General features: G+C 42.6%; 2 protein-coding genes and 1 non-coding gene across 3 annotated transcripts; all 3 read right to left on the bottom strand.

Annotated features, from left to right (window-relative positions):
- Positions 1-5,727: 5,727 nt before the first annotated feature.
- Positions 5,728-6,117, bottom strand: LOC140815622 (uncharacterized). The gene has a single exon (XM_073174699.1). It carries the CDS (start codon positions 6,115-6,117, stop codon positions 5,728-5,730), a length of 390 nt encoding a protein of 129 aa, XP_073030800.1.
- A 738-nt stretch (positions 6,118-6,855) lies between these two features.
- Positions 6,856-9,334, bottom strand: LOC140815621 (uncharacterized). Its single transcript, XM_073174698.1, has 3 exons — positions 8,551-9,334; positions 7,790-8,426; positions 6,856-7,543 (listed from the first exon to the last, which is right to left on the bottom strand). The coding sequence occupies exons 1-3, from the start codon at positions 9,332-9,334 to the stop codon at positions 6,856-6,858; spliced, it is 2,109 nt and encodes a 702-aa protein (XP_073030799.1).
- Positions 9,335-19,292: 9,958 nt separating this feature from the next.
- LOC140815780 (small nucleolar RNA R71) lies at positions 19,293-19,399 on the bottom strand. The gene has a single exon (XR_012114426.1). It is a non-coding gene; the product is annotated as a small nucleolar RNA R71 (small nucleolar RNA).
- Positions 19,400-19,424: the final 25 nt, after the last annotated feature.

Genomic DNA, 19,424 nt, shown 5'->3' with positions numbered 1-19,424 from the left:
TCATCTTTTTGCAATTAAAAACATAATTGTTGCAGATAATCGTCTGAAATACAAGAAAACAGCACATAAATACAAACTCATGTTTATGAACAAAACTAATGTCTGCGAGATTTTCGATGATACTTTTTCATCAACTATGTTTGAATTCAAGAACTTTAGAGATTTGAAGACCGCAAAAGTCATTTATGAGAATGAACTTGTTAGTAAGCTGAAAAATAAATTGATTTCAGACCCTACTGTTGTTGAAAATTATTCTAGAGAATTTCTTGAAAGTCGGGTATGATACTGACTATTATTGTATGTCATTATTTAAATTTTAATTTATTGTTGGTAAAAAATTTTCATTTACTACAAGAATCTGATTTGTTTTCTACGCTCAACAAAACTGAAACAAGAGATGTTGAGGTAAATATCACAAAATTAAATATATATGCTTATGAATTTAGTACAAAATCAAATTAAATTCTTCTTTTTAGGTTATTTCATCCGGAGATGAAGTCTCCACACCAATAAAGTCTACTACCAACGAAGTTCCATCTAAAGATGTCTTAAATGATTCTACATTGAAAAGAAGACTTATTGATGAGTTCTCATCCACTCTCCCAGTTAAAAAGTTTAAAACTATCATCAAGCAAGAGAAAGACTGAAATATGTTTATCATTCAAAGTTTTATTTAAAGATTAAGATTTCATGAGACACTTTTATCTTGGTTTCAAACATTTACTTTTGTGAAATTTTATTTATATTGTCACGGTCGACTGTGTTTGTTCAATGAAGTTTCATTGTTCCATTGAATGTGTTATGTACGAATTTATCATTTTCATATTTTAATTTTTTTTTGTGATAAAAATGTAAACTACCAAAATTTAGAGAAACTGAAAAAATGCAACACGACAAGCAAACATAAAATAGTGCATGTTTTAAAATTAAGATTGTGGTCACCCTAAAACCAAATATGAATATTTTTTTGAAAAATTATTCCACAATCAACCCATATTCCAAAACATATTAAATACTTTTTTTTCACTCGAAGGCAAGAAAAAATAAAATGGCGAAGAAATTTCAATTAGGATTGATGTCAGATAAATTGAACATAAATAAGAAAAATCAGGCCAAACAATCAACATTTTCCTTATTCCAAAAATGAGATTCTTGAAATTTAATGTACTGCATTAATTAATATATGTCTTTTCCAAATAGAGGCTTTAAAATTTTAAAACTAAATATATAGCTGTCTGTAGAGTTTCAAATATACGAATAAGATTGCTGCCAAATAAAATACTGTTATTAAACAGACAATAATGCATACAAATATACGAATAAGATTGCTGCCAAATAAACAATAATTGCCTAATTAACTAACAATTGCTTTATAAAAATAAAAACTCTTAATGAAAAAATAATAATACACTGCATCAACTAATACTTTTTTCTCAAAATAAATTCATAAAATTTTGAAATCTATATCATATACGGCATTAACTTATGCTTATCTAATATTTTATTTTTCAATAGCGATAATAAAAAACTCGAAAAAATTACGATCGAGTTAATGCAACTGTTTTTCATTATTATCACAACTAATTACAAGTTTCAAAATAAAGACATGAATGAGATATGTTTGATTGTTGCTTTTATAATAAATTCAAAACACTACAAGATTTATTTTACAACATATTTAATTCGTCTTTTTTTATCTCTGAATCCACTCATTCTCAGAACCAAGTGTTTGAATTTCTCAACAGAAAACCAATTTGTTCAGAACACAATCACAAATCCCGTCCAACAATGAAGCGACTGACAAAATCAATCGTTCTTAGTGGCAAGCGACAGAAGAGTGACGACCAAACAAAAGTGATGATACCAAAATTTTACCTCGGGTTCAGTCCGGAGAGTGAATATTCAAATCTTCACCACGGGACTAGCAAGCACTCCAGAATCTGTATAAACAATGGAAAAAAGGTTAGGGGGCGTCGGAAGATTATCCGACGTAAACCCTCCGATGCTTAAGTCAGTCCAAGGGAGCAAACTTAAAGATGCAGTATAAGAGTGATAAGTGAATAAGAGATTGTAAATGCATCAAACCTTATGCCCCTACATGGTATTTTATAGGGAGAAGATAAGCTCCTCAACCAGGCGGAACTCCTCTCGAGATAGATCTTTGCCCGAGATAAGGGATCTTCTCCACTAGGACTCTATCCCGACAGCGGCTAGGACTCTACCTCTATCTTATCGGGATTTATCCGTATCCCATATTTATTGATTTCCTTATCTATTGCTGAACATATCTTCTTATCCCTTTGCCATGATAGGGTCCTAAATTGCCGACCTCCCGAAGGGCTCAGAATTATGGGCTATGGACCGTGGGCTTGGATTCCTGACCAAGAGGTGGGCTAGGACTTAATTTGGGATGGGTTCGGAATTATGGGCTATGGATGGTGGGCTTGGATTCCTGACCACGGGGTGGGCTAGGACTTACTTTGGGATGGGTTCGGAATTATGGGCTATGGAATGTGGGCTTGGATTCCTGACCACGAGGTGGGCTAGGACTTACTTTGGGATGGGCTTGGACCTGTCCAGAGGTACCAGAATTATGGAGGGCATCAATAGTACCCCCTCTTAGTCTAAAGGAAATATGAAGTTTAGACTGATAAACCTGGTCGAGTCCCGAGCTCCCTTTCTGTGTGGTTCTTTTTATTATTATTATTGGTGTGCTTCTTTGTTCCCACGTGGCACATCAGACGGCCCCGGAATCGATCTGCGTGATATGTGATTGGGCAGTCCGGATTCTCTGACATCACGGTTCCCTAGGAGACCGTACACCTTCCCAAGAAGATCCGGGCCCTTGAAGCTGGGCGATCGGACGATTAGCATCAAACCTCCCTTAGTATAAAAAGAGGGACGCTCTTTTCATTTTCCCACTTATTCTTTCCGAACCGTTACTCTGCCAAAATTTCGAGAGCTTTCCCGACCAACGCAGTTTTACGCCCAACCAGTGTGATCCGACCCCGTCCTCTGTAAGTTCCTGTGTTCTCCATTAGCATTATTTAGGAGATGTCTTCCCCTGATGAGTCGGCCGTCCAGGAAGTAGCTAATTATCTAGATGAACTTCCCTCTGGAGCGGACGAACCTGATCCCTATAGATCCGAGCAGGGTCCTTCCGAGCCCCTTGATGCCCCCCGAGGAGCGAGTATAGAGGGTTCCGAGCCTTGCCCCCCGAAACTCGAGCGGAGAAGTCACGACGTCTGAGGCAATTGAAAGCCGATGAAGTTCGCCTAAGGGAGGAGGGCCGACCCTGGTATGAGGTCTTAGTGTCGCACCTTGATCCCGACCTGGGCCCCTCTATTAAAGAGGGATCGGGTAATGAAGGTCGGGATGAAGGCAGAAATGGCCAAGTTAAAGAGGAAGAAAACCAAGCCCTCCAATGAGGCTGTCCTATCCGAGTCTCCTAGCCCCAAGCCTTCCAAGAAGAAGATTGCCAAAGAGGGGTCGGGGTCGGGTTCTCAACCCCTGGGCCCCCCGGTGCTTGAGTCGCCCGGCCATTCAGTGGGCAAGGGGAAGGGCTGAATGGACGAGACCCCCTCTCAACCTGAGTTGGTGATTCTAGAGGGAGCAGAAGCCCCTCGCAGCCCGGACATATCCTTTCTAGCCCAGCCTGATGGGCGTGGGGCTTTAGGGGGTCCAAAACTTGGTTTCCTCGTGTGACTTAGGGATTCTGCACTCCGTCCCAGACTCCTTAGTTGAGGAATCCATAGCCCTCGGGCTTATACAGGTATGTTTCCTCTTTCCTATGTACTTTATATCTTATTTATTTTCAATCGAACCGATAAATTTCTTTCTATTTTTTTTTCAGACTGTTGCTTGGGTCGACGAGTATACCATCCGAGCTCATAAGGCTCGTACTAAGGCCCGATCCAACGCTCGGAGTATGGACGACATCCTGGCTCGACATCGGGAATTAACTCAGCGAATGCGTGCTTTGAAGGCCGAGCACGATGATGATCTTCATGGTGTTCGATGTGAGTTGGAGGGCACCCAAGACCATCTTAAAGCTGTCGAACAGAAGATCCGGGACTTGGAAGAGGCGGCTCGGAAACGAGAAGAAGAGTCCGAGGTTGTTTGGACTCAAAAAAGGGAGGAATTCATCCGATCCCCTGATTTTGAGAGGCTTTGCGCGGGGAAGGCAGTGATCTATTTTGAGGAGGGGTTTAAAGGCTACCTGGCCCAATTCCGAGCCAACGGTTATTCCGAAGCCGACCATCCTGCGCCCTTCTTGGATTCAGAGACAGCCTTGGATGCTATGCCTGAGGAAGGGGAAGCATCGGGGCCAGAGGGCCAGACCAACCATGGCGATGCTACCGACCCCAAATCCCCTTTAGTTTAATTTTCTCATGTTTGTAAGCCGAGCTCGGCGTTTTGTACTTATCTATTCTGATTTAATGTAAGTGAATTGTCCCTTGACTTGTCCTTAATTAATTTTCTTTTGTTTATCAATCTCGGTTTAGGATATCTGACCACGATGGCCATTCGGGCTTTGTTTTAGAAATCATTTTTGCTAAGTTACCGACGTGAAACCCAAGCAGGATGGTCTTCTAGGCATTAAACTTGAAAATCATTCTTTTTCGAGTAATAAATGAAAAAATCCGAGCCGGATGATCTTCCGAGCGCCGCACTTGAAAATTATTTTTTCCAAGTAACAAACGTAAAAAATCCGAGCCGAATGATTGTCTGAGCACCGTGCTTTAAAATTATTTTTTCCACGTAACAAACGTAAAAACCCCGTTTGTGTCAAACCATGCGGACATGGACCAGTGTAATACCGAGCCAGCGGTTGGGCTTGTTTGGGTTAGTGCCACATTAGTGAATTTTATTTATATGAGACCCATATTCGTGAGTTTGAGTGTTGCTGAGCCAGTGGTCGGGCTTGTTTAAGTTAGTGCCACATTCGTGGATTTTATTTACATGAGACCCACATTCGTGAGTTTGAGTGTTGCCAATCCGGTGGTTGGGCTTGTTTAAGTTAGTGCCACATTCGTGGATTTTATTCACATGAGACCCACATTCGTGAGTTTGAGTGTTGCCGAGCCGGTGGTTGGGCTTGTTTTGGGTTAGTGCCACCTTCGTGGACTTTATTCACATGAGACCCACATTCGTGAGTTTGAGTGTTGCCGAGCCGGTGGTCGGGCTTGTTTAAGTTAGTGCAACATTCGTGGATTTTATTTACATGAGACCCACATTCGTGAGTTTGAGTGTTGCCGAGCCGGTGGTCGGGCTTGATTAAGTTATTGCCACATTCGTGGATTTTATTTACATGAGACCCACATTCGTGAGTTTGAGTGTTGCCGAGCTGGTGGTCGGGCTTGTTTGGGTTAGTGCCACCTTTGTGGACTTTATTTACATGAGACCCACATTCGTGAGTTTGAGTGTTGCCGAGCCGGTGGTCGGGCTTGTTTAAGTTAGTGCAACATTCGTGGATTTTATTTATATGAGACCCACATTCGTGAGTTTGAGTGTTGCCGAGCCAGTGGTCGGGCTTGTTTTGGGTTAGTGCCACCTTCGTGGACTTTATTTACATGAGTGCAAATATCCTTGGAATAAAATTACCGGTTATACATACGTCCGAAATTTAATAATTATAACTAAAAAAGTGTAGAATGTGCAGGGCGGGTGGTATCAGTTCCCCCCCCCCCCCCCCCCTTAATTTTTATTTCTATATATATTCTAGGCTTAATATTTCTTCAAATGCTGGGCATTCCACGGCCTTTTACCATTATTTCCTTTTGCATCCTCCAGATAATTGGCTGCGACCCCGGCCTTCCCTATTACTTTGAAGGGGCCTTCATATTTTGGATCAAGTTTTCCTCTCTCTCCATGGTGATGGATCTTCCTCATCACCAAGTCTCCTTCTTTGAAGACCTGGGGGTAAACTTTTTTGTTGTAAGCTCGGATCATCCGTTTACGGTAGGCGTTCATCCTTACCTTAGCTCTCTCCCTCTTTTCTTCCACGAAATCCAACTCCATAGCTCGAAAACCTTCATTATCCAAGACATACCCTGTGACCAGAGCGCTTTCTTGTCCGATCTCGGCGGGCAGTACTGCCTCTGCTCCATATACCATGCTGAAAGGGGTTTCTTTCGTAGCACTTTAAGGTGTGGTTCTATATGACCAGAGTACGCTCGGGAGTTCCTCCGCCCAACTGCCTTGGGCTTTTCCTAACCGAGCTTTTAACGCTTGTACTATCGTACGATTGGTGACTTCAACCTGCCCATTACCTTGGGGGTAGGCCACGGAGGTGAACAGCTGTTGGATCTTCATTTCTTCACACCAGGCCTTGACTTTGGCTCCGCAGAATTGTCTTCCATTGTCTGAAATGAGTTTTCGGGGTATTCCGAATCGACATACAATATTTTTCTATAAGAATTTGAAGACTTCGGTTTCTGTAATTCGGGCCAGCGACTCGGCCTCCACAAACTTGGAAAAGTAATAAATCGCCACCAATAAGAATTTCCTCTGCCTCGCGGCTGATGGGAAAGGTCCTACAATGTCTATGCCCCATTGATCGAAGGGACATGATGCGATGACTGCCCTCATGAGCTCTGCCGGTCTCTTTTGTAAGTTGGCATGTTTTTGACAGCTGTGACAGTCTCTGACCAGGGTAGAGGCATCCTTCTTCAGGGTTGGCCAGAAGAACCCAGCCAACAGCATTTTCCGAGCAAATGCCATGCTTCCCAGATGATTTCCGCAGCACCCCTCGTGTATTTCTCTAAACACGTAGTTAGCTTCTTCTTCTCCTAGACATTTTAGTAATGGTCGGAAGACAGACCTTTTGAATAAAATATCATTGATAATTACAAATCAAAGAGCCCTCCTCTTGATTTCTCTTGCCTTTCTCTCTTCCCCGAGCAGCTTTCCATGCTTCAAGTGTTGATGAATATCATATCTCCAGTCCCCTTCCTTTACGTCGGCTAATATGTCATCCAACTGTTCGAGTTGAGAAACAAGCTCCCGTCCTATCGGGTTGGGCTCGGTCTCCCAACTCATAGCACTGGCCAGTTTGGCCAGTCGATCGGCTTTCTCATTATCCGCTCTAGAAATAAGCTCTAAGATGAGCTCAGAGAATTCTTCTTTGGCTTTATTCATCACTTGGGCATATTTGACCATTTTATCGCCCTTCACTTCAAATTTCCCATTACTTTGTTGGATCGCCAATTGAGAGTCCGAGTATATGATGGCTCGGGAAATTCCCATATTGCGGGCTGCTTTGAGCCCCAGGAGGAGAGCCTCATATTCGGCTTCATTGTTGGACGCTTTGAAATCTAACCTGACCGAAATTCCTGTTTCCTCTCCCCATGGAGAAATAAATACAATTCCGAACCTACTTCCTGTCTGACCGGAAGACCCATCTATGAAAATTCTCCATCGTTCCTCTTGTTCTAGTTGTACTGTTTCGGCCACGAAATCGGCTAGGGCCTGCGCTTTTATTGCCTTTCGAGGTTCATATCCGATGTCATACTCACTGAGCTCGGTAATCCATTTGATCAACCTTCATGAGGTATCCGGGTTTTCTGAAATCCTGCCCAGGGTACTGTTGATGAGGACCGTTATGGGGTGTGACAAGAAATAGGGCCTTAATTTTCTGGCTGTGATGACCAGGGCCAAAGCTAATTTCTCTGGAGTCGTATATCTCAACTCAGATCCTCTCAGCGCGTGACTGACAAAGTAGACCGGCTGATGGGTTATTCCCTCTCTTCTTACTAGGACCGAGCTGGCCGCCCGGGGGGTGACTGACAAGTAGACTAGCATCTCCTCCCCTCGGATTGGTTTGTGGAGGACAAGTAACTCTTTCAAATATGCTTTCAGCTCCTGGAAGGCTTCTTCGCTCTGTTCGTTCCACTCAAAGTTTTTTGCTCTCCGGAGTACTTTAAAGAACGGAAATATTCGGTCAGCCGACCTAGCAATGAACCTAGCTAGGACGGCTATCCTTCCAGTTAATCTTTGGACCTCTTGTAGATTCCGAGGGGAGCCCATGGTGGTTAGGGCTTCAATCTTTTGAGGATTGGCTTCAATCCCCCTCCTTGTGACCATGTATACCAAGAATTTTTCCGTCCGGACTCCCAGTTCGCACTTGCTGGGGTTGAGCTTGAGCTTGTAGTCACGAAGCGTTTGAAAAGTTTGTTCCAGATCGGCTATGAATTGGTCGGCCACCTTAGTTTTAATGAGGACCTTAGTTTTAATGAGGATGTCATCCACGTATAATTCTATATTTTTCCCTATTTGTCCTCTGAATACCCGATCCATTAGCCTTTGATAGGTTGCTCCGGCATTTTTAAGGCCGAACGGCATGACGACATAACAATAAGTTCCCTTGGTTGTCACAAAACTTACTTTGTCTTGGTCTTCTTTTGCAATGGAATTTGGTGGTACCCCTGATAGGCATCCAAGAAACTCAGTAGTTCGTGACCTGCAGTGGAATCTACTAACTGATCTATCCTTGGCAACGGATAACAGTCCTTGGGGCACGCTTTGTTTAGATCACGAAAATCGACGCACATACGCCATTTGCCGGAGGATTTTGGGACCAAAACGACGTTTGACAACCAGGTCGGGAAGTGCACTTCCCGAATGTGTCCGGCTTTAATAAGTCTCCCACATGTTCTTCGATAATGGCATCTTTGTCAGGTACAAAGTGGCGTTTCTTTTGAATGACGGGTCGGAATTCCCTCGAAACATTAAGATTATGCTCGGCTACCTCTCTTCTAACCCCCATGAGGTCGGCCACGGACCAAGCAAATATGTCCTTGTTCCTCCGGAGGCATGCTATGACCTGACTCTTCAAGGGTTCTTTCATTGTTTTCGCTATTTTGACCGCCCCTGCTGGAGGGGAGATGATAATCTCTTCACACTCTTCCTCCGGGGATGTTAGGGCGGTGTCTCCTATTAGGTTTAGATGATCCTGCTCTTGAAGGCTTGGTCGGCACGGGTGGTCGGTTTTTTTCATGGCTTTCTGCTCAACCCGCACTTCTTCCACATAGCATTTCCGCGCTATTTTTTGATCCTCTCTTACTTCTCCGACCTCCGTGCCCACTGAAAATTTGATCTTTTGATGCAGAGCTGAGGCGACTGCCGAGAAAGCGGTCATGGCTGGTCGTCCCAGTATCGCATTATACGTCGAGGGGGCGTTTACAATTATAAAACTAATGATCCTTGTTTTTCTCGTACCAGCGTCCCCTAGTGTGAGTGACATGTTTATCATGCCGATAAGTTGGATGGCGTGTCCAGTGAATCCAAACAACGGTGTTGATACTGGCTCGACTTTATACTCTCCCAAGTCCATCTAATCCATGGTTTCTTGAAAAAGTACGTTCACTGAGCTTCCAGAGTCGACGAATATTCGGGCCACTTAAAAATTAGCTATCATAGCTCGGATGACCAACGCGTCATTATGGGAGTCCGTCAATCCAATCAGGTCCTCTGGTCCGAACGATATGAGAGGTCCTGCTCGGGCTTTCACCCCAGTGATTTCCACATTCGTTAATCTTCTGCTACTTGTTTTTTTGGCTCGGTTGGAGTCCCCGTCAGTGGGTCCCCCTGCTATCATGTTTATAATTCCCCGAGGGGGAGGACGCGGTTGTCGATTAGGTCCGGGCTGATTTTGCTCCGGGAGAAGGTATTGCTCGTTGCGGGGCTGGCTCCCCCTTCTCCTGTCTCTGGAGTCAAGATCTTCCCTACCCCTCTTTGGGGGGTCGGTAGTCAGATCCCTGCTGAGTTAAAATGTCCTCCATCTGGGCATCTTGTTGGACGATGCGTTCTATCTCGTGGCCCAGATGTTTACACTCATTGGTGGTGTGTCCATAATCTTTGTGAATATCGCAATATTTGTCCGACCTGGGCCTTCGGGGTCCCTGATCACTTCCCCGGGGCCTTTGGATAAGATGTTTGTTTTCACATATATGGAGGGCTCTGAGTTTGCTAACCCTGAGCGGGGTATAGGCGGCGAACTGGCCCAAGGATTCTGGCTGGGTTGGCCGATCAGAACGAGGATCGGGCTTAGCGGGTTTAGGCCTTTTGGGGCTGATAGGCGGCTCCTTCCATTGGTGGGCTCGGGCGAGCTGGACCTCTTCGAGATTGACATACTTTTCTGCTCGGGCTAGAAGTTCGTCATAAGTACTCGCTGGTTTTTTTTATTAATGACTTGAGGAAATCTTTCGTGGTGAGCCCTTGGATGAAGGCACTAATTAATAGGTCGGATGTTGCATACGGCACTTCGATGACCACCGCGCTGAACCTCCGCATATATGCCTGCAGGCCTTTGTGCTCTTGCTGCCTCATTGTGAAAAGGCTATAGGGAGTGACGGGATGGTTTTTGCTGCTTGCAAACTGATGGAGAAAAGCTCGGCTGAAGTCTAGGAAGGTTCTGATGTCTCCTGGTCGAAGGAGATTGAACCATTGTTGTGCCGACCCTACTAGGGTCGTGAGGAAGACCCGACACTTGATTGGATCTGAATATTGATGCAGGAGTGCAGCATTTTCGAATCGCGTCAGATGGTCTTCGGAGTCTCCCTTCCCGTCATATTCAACAATATTCGGGAACTTGAAATTTTTTGGTAATTCTTCAGTTAATATTTCAGCGGAGAATGGCACTGCCCTGGCCGTTGGGGGAGGGTTCTCCTTCCGATTATCCTTCAGTTGATCAATCTCTTCCCTCATCTTTTGTATCTTAGCTAGCTGGCCTTCTTGTCCGAAGGGTGGAAAGGTCGGACCCTGTAAAGCCCAAAAATTAGTATACGTAAAATATATGCATTTATTTAATTTATGAAATTTCATTCTTTTAATTATTTATGTTTATTTGATGCGTGTTAAAATAAATATTTTCTCAAGTTTATGTTTCAGACGAATATTCGATGCGGAATCGAGGGAAAGAGACCGGTGACGATTTTGGCAATTTTAAAAGTGATATTTTATTTTAAGTTAGAATTGAGGCATTTTAAATGATTTATGAAGTTTTTAATATTTATAAAACCTAATTTAAAAATTAAGTTATTTTAAGATTTTTTTTAACTTTTAAAGTTTATCAATTTTGTAATGTATTTTATTTTTATTTTAACAAATTGATTAGTGGGTTAGTAGTCTTAATTAGCAAGTTAATTATTAATTTAAAATCCTTAACTATTATTATCTAAATAATTGACTATTTCCTACACACACCACACACATATACACGTATAGCACACACACCAAACACATTCCATATCCTTAAAACTCTTCTCCCTCAACTTTCCTCTCCATTATTTCATCTCCATTATTTCCTCTCCAACTTCTTCAAGTATTCCTTAGCAATTCCAGCAAGTTTTAGTGAGTGTTCTTCAAGGAAAATCGAGCCACGATCGTCCGGGATCAACCTTCGCTCCATTTTCGCTTCGGTGTCGTCGTTTCGGTATTGTTTAATCATCAAAGGCACGCATATTCTGTTATTTCTGCATCGATCTCGTCATATTATGTGTCGTGTTATTTTTATGCGTAAAAATTTTTGTGTGACGTTCGTCGTTTGAGTAGAAAATGGGTTGGATCATTTTTGAAATAAATTTTAGATCTGAAAACTCGTTTTTGTTGTCTTTTCAAATACTGCGATTTTTCGGTCGTGAATCTGAGAAAACTTTCAACAAGAAAATTGTAGAACTTTTTGATACCTTCGATTTGATATAAAATTTGAAGTATTTGGAAAATAATTGAGTGAGTAATGACCATTTTTGTGGGACTGCTCAAACCGCGCTTCCTGAAAATTATGTTAGTGATATGTTCTTGAAGTTATTTGTTGCAGACTTTGTTGGACATCACCGGGCTTGTGCTACTGCATTTAGATATGTTATGGGATGTATTTAGGTGTTATTTGGTGGTTCGTTTGGGTCGGGATTGGCTTGAGATGTAATAGAAGTCGTAGGAAGCGTAACGACGCCGAATTACGGGTTATTGTTGTATTAAAGTTACTTGTCGATGTTTGAGAACTTTTGGGGTGTTTGTATGGGTTTGAATCAATTTAATAACATCCTAGGATGAGTCTTGAGGTGTTGGTTCATGGTCCTTAGGCTTGGATCGAAAGGATGAATGGATAAGTTAGTGAATTTTCATGAGTTTGCAAGTCCAGTGTCTACCCGGATCCCTTCCCGGACCCCTACACGGAGTCCGTGTCCGTTTTCCTTCAAAAATACGAAATTTCAGTACCTAACCGGACCCGTACACGGACCCCTACACGGGGTCCGTGTACCGCCCTCTTAAAAAAAATTTAAAAATTAAAAAAAAATTTAAATTTTTTTTTTATTTAATTTTTTTAAGGATTTGCTTCGGGATTCTATATCATGGTTTAGTACGATGGTTAAAATTTATTTATGTAAAAATATAGGATTTGTTTTGGGGTTCTATATCATGGCTTAGTATGATTATTAAACGAGGTCAAGTCCCGAGTGATCTAGAATGTCATAAGCTATTTATTTACTTCGGTGGTGAGCACGAATACCTACGTCTAAGCTATGAAAGATAAGTGTTTGAACTCATGTTAGTATGTGCAGCAGTGGCCAAGTGAGATCCAACGAATCCCTCAACGCCAAGTAAGTATGTTGACGTTCAAGAAAATATTTTAAGTTTTTGAGGTATGCTAAATGTCTTGTGACCAAATTATGTTTAGGATTGGAAAGCGTTAAATTATGAACGGGGACCAATCCGCCCGTTAAATTATGAACGAGTTAGATCGAGGTTGGAAAGCGTTAAATTATGAACGGGGACCAACCAGCCCGTTAAATTATGAACGGGGATCTTATGTATGTGGCAGTGGATACGTCCCTGTCGGCCCAGTACTGTGGTTTGTCTGATCAGGCATTTATTATGTTATGGGTCACTTGCTTTGAAACATCCTCTACGAAAAATGATGAAGTTAATTATGTTCAAGTATGCAAGTATGTTTATGAAAAGTTTAAGTTGATGGCACGTCTAATTATGTATGTACGTAAGTTCAAGTTTATGATGTAAGTTCAAGTTTCAAGTATGTATGTTATATTTTGAAACTGTATGTGGTTTTATTATGTAGTACTTGCTATCTCCAGTTTATACGTGTTGAGTCTTTAGACTCACTAGGCTTGATCGGTGCAGGGGAGTATGTTGAGGAGGAGACAGGAAGTGGCGACCAAGGGGCAGGCTTGGACTGAGCGGAAGGCTAAACCCTAGGACCACTAAGTTTATGTTTTTATGAAAAGTTTAAAATACTCTGCTTTTATGTTGGATGTGAGACATTTGAAACAAGTATGTTGTTGGAAAATTTTAGTTGGTGATGTGGCTTTCAAATATTATTATGATGAATGATGAGTGAGGACCTTATGGATTTTATGTTTAAGAAAATTTTTAATTTTTCCGCAAATTTTGAAGTATGAAAATTACGGTACGTTAAAATTGGTATCAGAGCCGTGTTCTTGAAAAGGGTTATGCCTACTGCCAGTCACAAGAAGCTCACGAAGTCCCATCTCCAGTCTGTAAGTTTTAATGTTTTGAAATTATGTTATGTAGTAAGTATTTAGTCATGATTTCAGCATGGGCATATTTAAAAGTTAAATTATGTGCATCTTATGTAATTTATATTAAGTTCATGCATGTTGGGTAAATTTTAGAACAGTATGCCTCCTAGACGTTTGATTGCCCGTGGATCAAGGGATAAGGACAAAGAGACTTATGATGGAGAGAGGGCCACTCCTCCTCCACCACCAGATATGCAGGCACAGATGCTTGCAGGCATGACTCAATTCTTCGCACAGTTTGCGGGGAACCACGCTGCAGCAATGGGTGCAGAGGAGAGACCCAGGCCAGAAGCAGTGTATGAAAGGTTCAGGAGGATGAGTCCAAAGGAGTTCTAGGGTACCACTGACCCGATGATAGCCGAAGGATGGATCAAGTCCATCGAGGTAATCTTCGATTTTATGGAGCTGACCGATGCTGATAGGGTCAGGTGTGCCACGTTCCTTCTGTCAGGGGACGCTAGGCTATGGTGGGAGAGCGCATCAGTGGCAGTGAATTTGCAGACTTTGACTTGGACGGGATTCAAGGAATTGTTCTTCGCCAAGTACTTCACTGAAGAGGTAAGATCCCGATTGACCAGAGAATTTATGACGTTGCGTCAAGGAGACAACAGCGTGGAAGATTTCGTCAGGAAGTTTGAGAGGGGGTGTTACTTTGTACCCCTGATTTCTAATGATGTCCAGGCAAAGCTGAGACATTTTATGGATGGTTTGCAGCCTATCTTGCGCCGTGATGTGAGGGTAGCTGGCCCTACTACATATGCAGTTGCCGTTTCTAGAGCTTTGGTGGCAGAACAAGATCTGAGGGATATCGAGGCGGACAGGCAGGGCAAGAGGCCCTATCAGGCACCACCGCAACACCAGCAGCAGCAGCATCAGCGACCTCAGCATAAGAGGCCTTACCAAGGGCCGCCGGGGAAGAAGCCGTATCAGGGACCGCCGATGGGCAAAGGTCCAGTTCAACAGCAGGGGGCACCTCAGAAGCCCGTTATTTTCCCAGTGTGTCCTAAGTGCAACCGCCAGTATCCAGGGCCATGTTTGTATGGATCAGGCAAATGCTTTAAGTGTGGAGCCAGTGACCACATGCTGAAAGAGTGCCGCAGTGGAAACAGCCAACTCAAGGCAGAGTGTTCGCCATGCATGCACAGGAGGTGAATCTAGACACTACCTTACTGGCCAGAAGTATTTTCATTAAGAGAATAGCTACTCAGGCCTTGATAGACTCAGGAGCCACCCATTCATTCATCTCAGAGATGTTCGCTAGTCACTTGGATATCAAGACCATCGGCCTCGACGTGAATTATTTAGTGACAGTCCCATCAGGGGAAGAGCTGTTAGCTACTAGAGTGGTCAGAGATATCGATCTAGAATTGCATGGCCATTTAGTGTATGCAGATTTGATCCTGCTACCAATGCCAGAGTTCGATATTATTTTGGGAATGGACTAGCTGACTAAGAACAGAGTTCTGATTGATTTCCAGAAAAGATCAGTACTGATTAGACCTTTGGGAATGGATCAGTTTTTATTGGCCATCCAGATGGAGGAGATTTCCTCGCATGATCTCCTGCATGCAGGCGAGGAGACTGATTTCCAAGGGTTGTCAGGCTCTCTTAGCCAGTATAACATCTGCACCTGACGTACCCACTCCATCTTTATCAGACGTGCTAGTAGTCAGGGACTTTCCAGACGTCTTTTCAGATGACGTCACAGGCCTTCCACCAGATAGAGAGGTGGAGTTTGCCATTGACCTCATGCCAGGCACAGTGCCAATCTCTAAAGCACCATAAAGATTAGCTCCAGCTGAGATGCTAGAACTCAAGCAGCAGATTCAGGAGCTTCTCGACAAGGAATTTATTCGCCCTAGTTTCTCACCGTGGGGCGCACCGGTGCTTTTTGTGAAGAAGAAAGACAGGAGCATGAGACTGTGCATCGATTACCGTGAGCTGAACAAGGTAACGATCAAGAATAAGTACCCGTTGCCTAGAATCGAAGATTTGTTTGATCAGTTACAGGGAGCTGCCATATTCTCTAAGATAGATCTTCGATCAGAGTATCATCAGCTGAAAGTGAAGGATGCAGATGTCCACAAGACAACTTTCAGGACCAGATATGGGCATTACGAGTTTTTAGTGATGTCATTTGGAGTGACAAATGCTCCAGCTATTTTCATGGATCTCATGAACCGAGTATTTCAGCCGTTCCTTGATCAGTTCGTCATAGTCTTTATTGACGACATTCTTATATACTCGAAGATCCATGAGGAGCACAGTCAGCATTTGAGAACAGTGTTGCAGATTTTGCAGAGACACAAGTTGTATGCAAAATTCAGTAAGTGTGAATTCTGGTTGGAGAAAATAGCATTTTTGGGTCATATAATATCTAGCAGTGGTATTGAGGTGGATCCAGCTAAGGTGGTGACAGTTAAAGAATGGATTGAGCCGAAGAATGCATCAGAGATCCGCAGTTTCCTAGGCTTAGCAGGCTACTACAGAAAGTTTATTCAGGGATTTTCTTCGATAGCAGTGCCACTCACCTCATTGACTAAGAAGAATTTCAAATTCATATGGAGTGAAGAGTGTCAAAAGAGCTTTGATACCTTGAAACAAGCTCTTATCACAGTGCCAGTGTTAGCCATGCTAGCAGGACAAGATAATTTTGTGGTGTACACCGATGCTTCTAAGCTCGGTTTGGGCGCAGTATTGATGCAGAATGGTCGGGTAATAGCTTATGCTTCCAGACAGTTAAAAGTTCATGAAAAGAATTATCCAACTCATGATCTCGAGTTAGCTGCCATGGTCTTTGCTTTCAAGATTTGGAGACATTATTTGTACGGCGAGAAATGCCAGATATTCACTGATTACAAGAGTCTAAAGTATTTCTTCACGCAAAAAGAACTTAACATGAGACAAAGACGGTGGTTGGAGTTAGTAAAAGACTATGATTGTGAAATTAGCTATCATCCAGGGAAAGCTAATGTTGTGACAGATGCTTTGAGTAGAAAGGTAACAATCTTAGCACAGCTGTCAGTGCAGAGATCTCTTCAGTCTGATATTCAAAGGTTTGACTTGGAAGTTTATCGCGAGGGCAGAGCTCCTAAGCTGTCTAATCTGACGGTCCAATCTTCCTTGTTAGACCGTATCCGAGCAGGTCAGCCTTCAGATGAGCAGTTATTGAAATGGAGGCTGAAAGATGAAGCCAAAGGCAGTGTACTCTATTCAATGTCCAATGGTATTGTGAGATACAAAGATAGAATGTGGGTGCCTAGTGTTGATTCAATTAGACAGGATATTTTGTCAGAGGCACATGCATCTCCGTATTCTATTCATCCAGGAGGTACCAAGATGTACAAAGACCTACAAATTTTGTATTGGTGGCCAGGAATGAAGCGAGACATCCGCAGATTTGTGTCAGAATGCCTCACTTGTCAACAGGTGAAGGCAAAGCATCAGAGGCCAGCAGGAATGCTTAAGCAACTCCCTATTCCAGAGTGGAAATGAGAGAATATCACTATGGATTTTGTCGTTGGGTTGCCAAGATCAGTTAGGGGTTTTAATGCCATCTGGGTTATAGTGGATCGACTAACTAAGTCAGCGCACTTTGATAGGACTCGTTTTTACGTGTTTTTAGTGTTGGTTTTGAGTCGCATTCATGCATCATATTAGTTTGTTTAGTTTAATTTAGCATTCATTTAGCATTATTTAGCATTTGGCTGATCTCGTGTATTTTGTGGTTGTTTTGTAGGAAGTAGACCAAAAAGTGGGATTTTATTTGCATAGCATCGAAGAGGTCTCGCTAGGGCGGTCAAAAGTGACCGCCCCAGCGAGCATATTGGCCCAGCCGAGGAGTTTCTGCGCGAGTCATTCGCTAGGGCGGTCAAAAATGACCGCCCCAGCGAATCCATCGATGTGAACGAGAAAATTTTGCGCGAAGCTCTCGCTAGGGAGGTCAAAAGTGACCGCCCCAGCGAGACCAAAGACACGGCCAGGAATTTTAATTCGAGAATCACTCGCCCCAGCGGACAATCCTGACCGCCCTAGCGAGCGACGCAATCCGGGAAGATTTGTTTCCAAGTTTTGTGGACTCTATCTTAGACCATAACCTAATACACGAGAGAGGCGCCGATTTGGAGACTATTCTGATATTTTCCATCACTTTTCTTGGGAGGAAGGCTAGGAGCAAGAGAGACTTTCGAAGAACTCGAGAATTCCAAGCGTCGCAGCCGTCATCCATCGTCAACCTTAGTATTTTAATTATTCAGTTTTTATTTCTTGCATAGATTGTTGATTTTTATTATGAATTTTGTTGGCTAAACTCTATATTTGTTGGGATTTGAGGGGATCCTACCCCGTACTCGTTGTTTAACATTATTTATCGACGTTTTTATGAGTGATTTGTTTATGCTTTTGTGCTTTCTCATTTCAATTGAAGTCTAGCTAACTTCCTTTGATTATTTCATGTTGTTAATGATTTCGATAGAATAATTGACAATAGGATCGAATAGCATAGACCACGGATTTACAATTTTAGTAGATATACGGAATTGGGTACGTGTCGATAGTGATAATTCACCCGGATGAAAGCTAGCGGATTCCATAGAACGTAATGCAATCGTGAACTGTTAAATAATTGAGGATACTTGATTACTGCATGTTTATGATTAGTATTAATATAGCTCGACAGAGTATATTAATTAGTCTAGGGAATTCCGTCGAATGCACGAGTAAAAGTCGAGTATAATTATTTGAACACGAGCGGTAGGTGAACTGATAATTCCCAACAAATTCGCTTCTCATTTGATTTACATCCAATTTAATCATTGATTTCTTGATTATTTGTTCTTGCATTTTAATCATTTTAGTTATTAAATTCACTTTAGTTTAATCACCAACTCAATCTATCGTTGCTAAAGAAATTGAAGTGAAAATAAGAATAGTGTAACGCAGTCCTTGTGGATCGATACTCGTATTCACTTACGTTTATTATAACTTGACTATCGTGCACTTGCGATATTTTAAATCGAGCTTTCATTTATAAAACAAATTTTGGAACTATTCACTGTGCAAGTTTTGCTCGATCAAGTTTTTGGCGCCGTTGCCGGGGACTGTTGATTCACAATTTTTCTATTTTTCATTTAAATTCTTTAGTATTATTTATTATATTGTTAGTTGATACTCCTATTCTGTTGCAGATTTTTCTTGTGGTGCATGCGAAGATCACTCGAAGTTAAGCTTGAGCCTTTTGACCCTGAGATCGAACGCACTGCTAGACGCCGAAGACAACAGCAAAGACTCAAGGAACAAATGGATAGGCACGAACAAGAGCAGGAGGCGGACCGCCAAAATGAGAGACGGATTGAGATGCCACGCCGTATACCGATGATGGATTATGCACAACCGTCTCTTGATGGAGCACGTCCAAGCATCGTGAGACCATTCATCCGAGCTAACCAGTTTGAGATCAAGCCAGCTATCATTCAGATGATTCAAAACACTGTTCAATTTGGGGGAAGTGCACTTGACGACCCTAATTCTCATATAGCTGATTTTCTTGAAATTTGCGATACTTTTAAGTTTAATGCTGTGTCTGATGATGCTGTTCGTTTGCGTTTATTTCCATTTTCACTAAGAGATAAAGCTAAGGCGTGGTTAAACTGTTTGCCTGTAGGGTCTATCACTACATGGGAGGATATGGCGAAGGCATTCCTGATCAAGTACTTTCCTCCGTCGAAGACTATGAAGCTGAGAGCCGACATTACTACTTTTGCTCAATATGAGCTTGAGTCACTTTACGAGGCGTGGGAGCGATACAAGGATTTATTGAGGAGATGTCCACACCATGAGCTACCTCTTGGGTTAGTTGTTCAAATT

This window comes from Primulina eburnea, chromosome 15 (assembly GCF_022965805.1).
Source record: "Primulina eburnea isolate SZY01 chromosome 15, ASM2296580v1, whole genome shotgun sequence".
Taxonomy (NCBI): domain Eukaryota; kingdom Viridiplantae; phylum Streptophyta; class Magnoliopsida; order Lamiales; family Gesneriaceae; genus Primulina; species Primulina eburnea.
The sequence above is the reverse complement of the archived record's forward strand: the minus strand, read 5'-3'. Positions and strand labels throughout refer to the sequence as shown.

What these genes read in the sequence shown, in the direction of transcription:
- LOC140815622 (XM_073174699.1), bottom strand. Translation starts at nt 6,117, where the DNA reads ATGGTATATGGAGCAGAGGCAGTACTGCCCGCCGAGATCGGACAAGAA.
- LOC140815621 (XM_073174698.1), bottom strand. Translation starts at nt 9,334, where the DNA reads ATGGACTTGGGAGAGTATAAAGTCGAGCCAGTATCAACACCGTTGTTT. An exon ending in TCCTCCGGCAAATGGCGTAT is followed by an intron (nt 8,427 to 8,550) that starts GTGCGTCGATTT and finishes GATGCCTATCAG; the next exon opens with GGGTACCACCAAATTCCATT. An exon ending in GAGGAGATGCTAGTCTACTT is followed by an intron (nt 7,544 to 7,789) that starts GTCAGTCACCCC and finishes TACCTCATGAAG; the next exon opens with GTTGATCAAATGGATTACCG.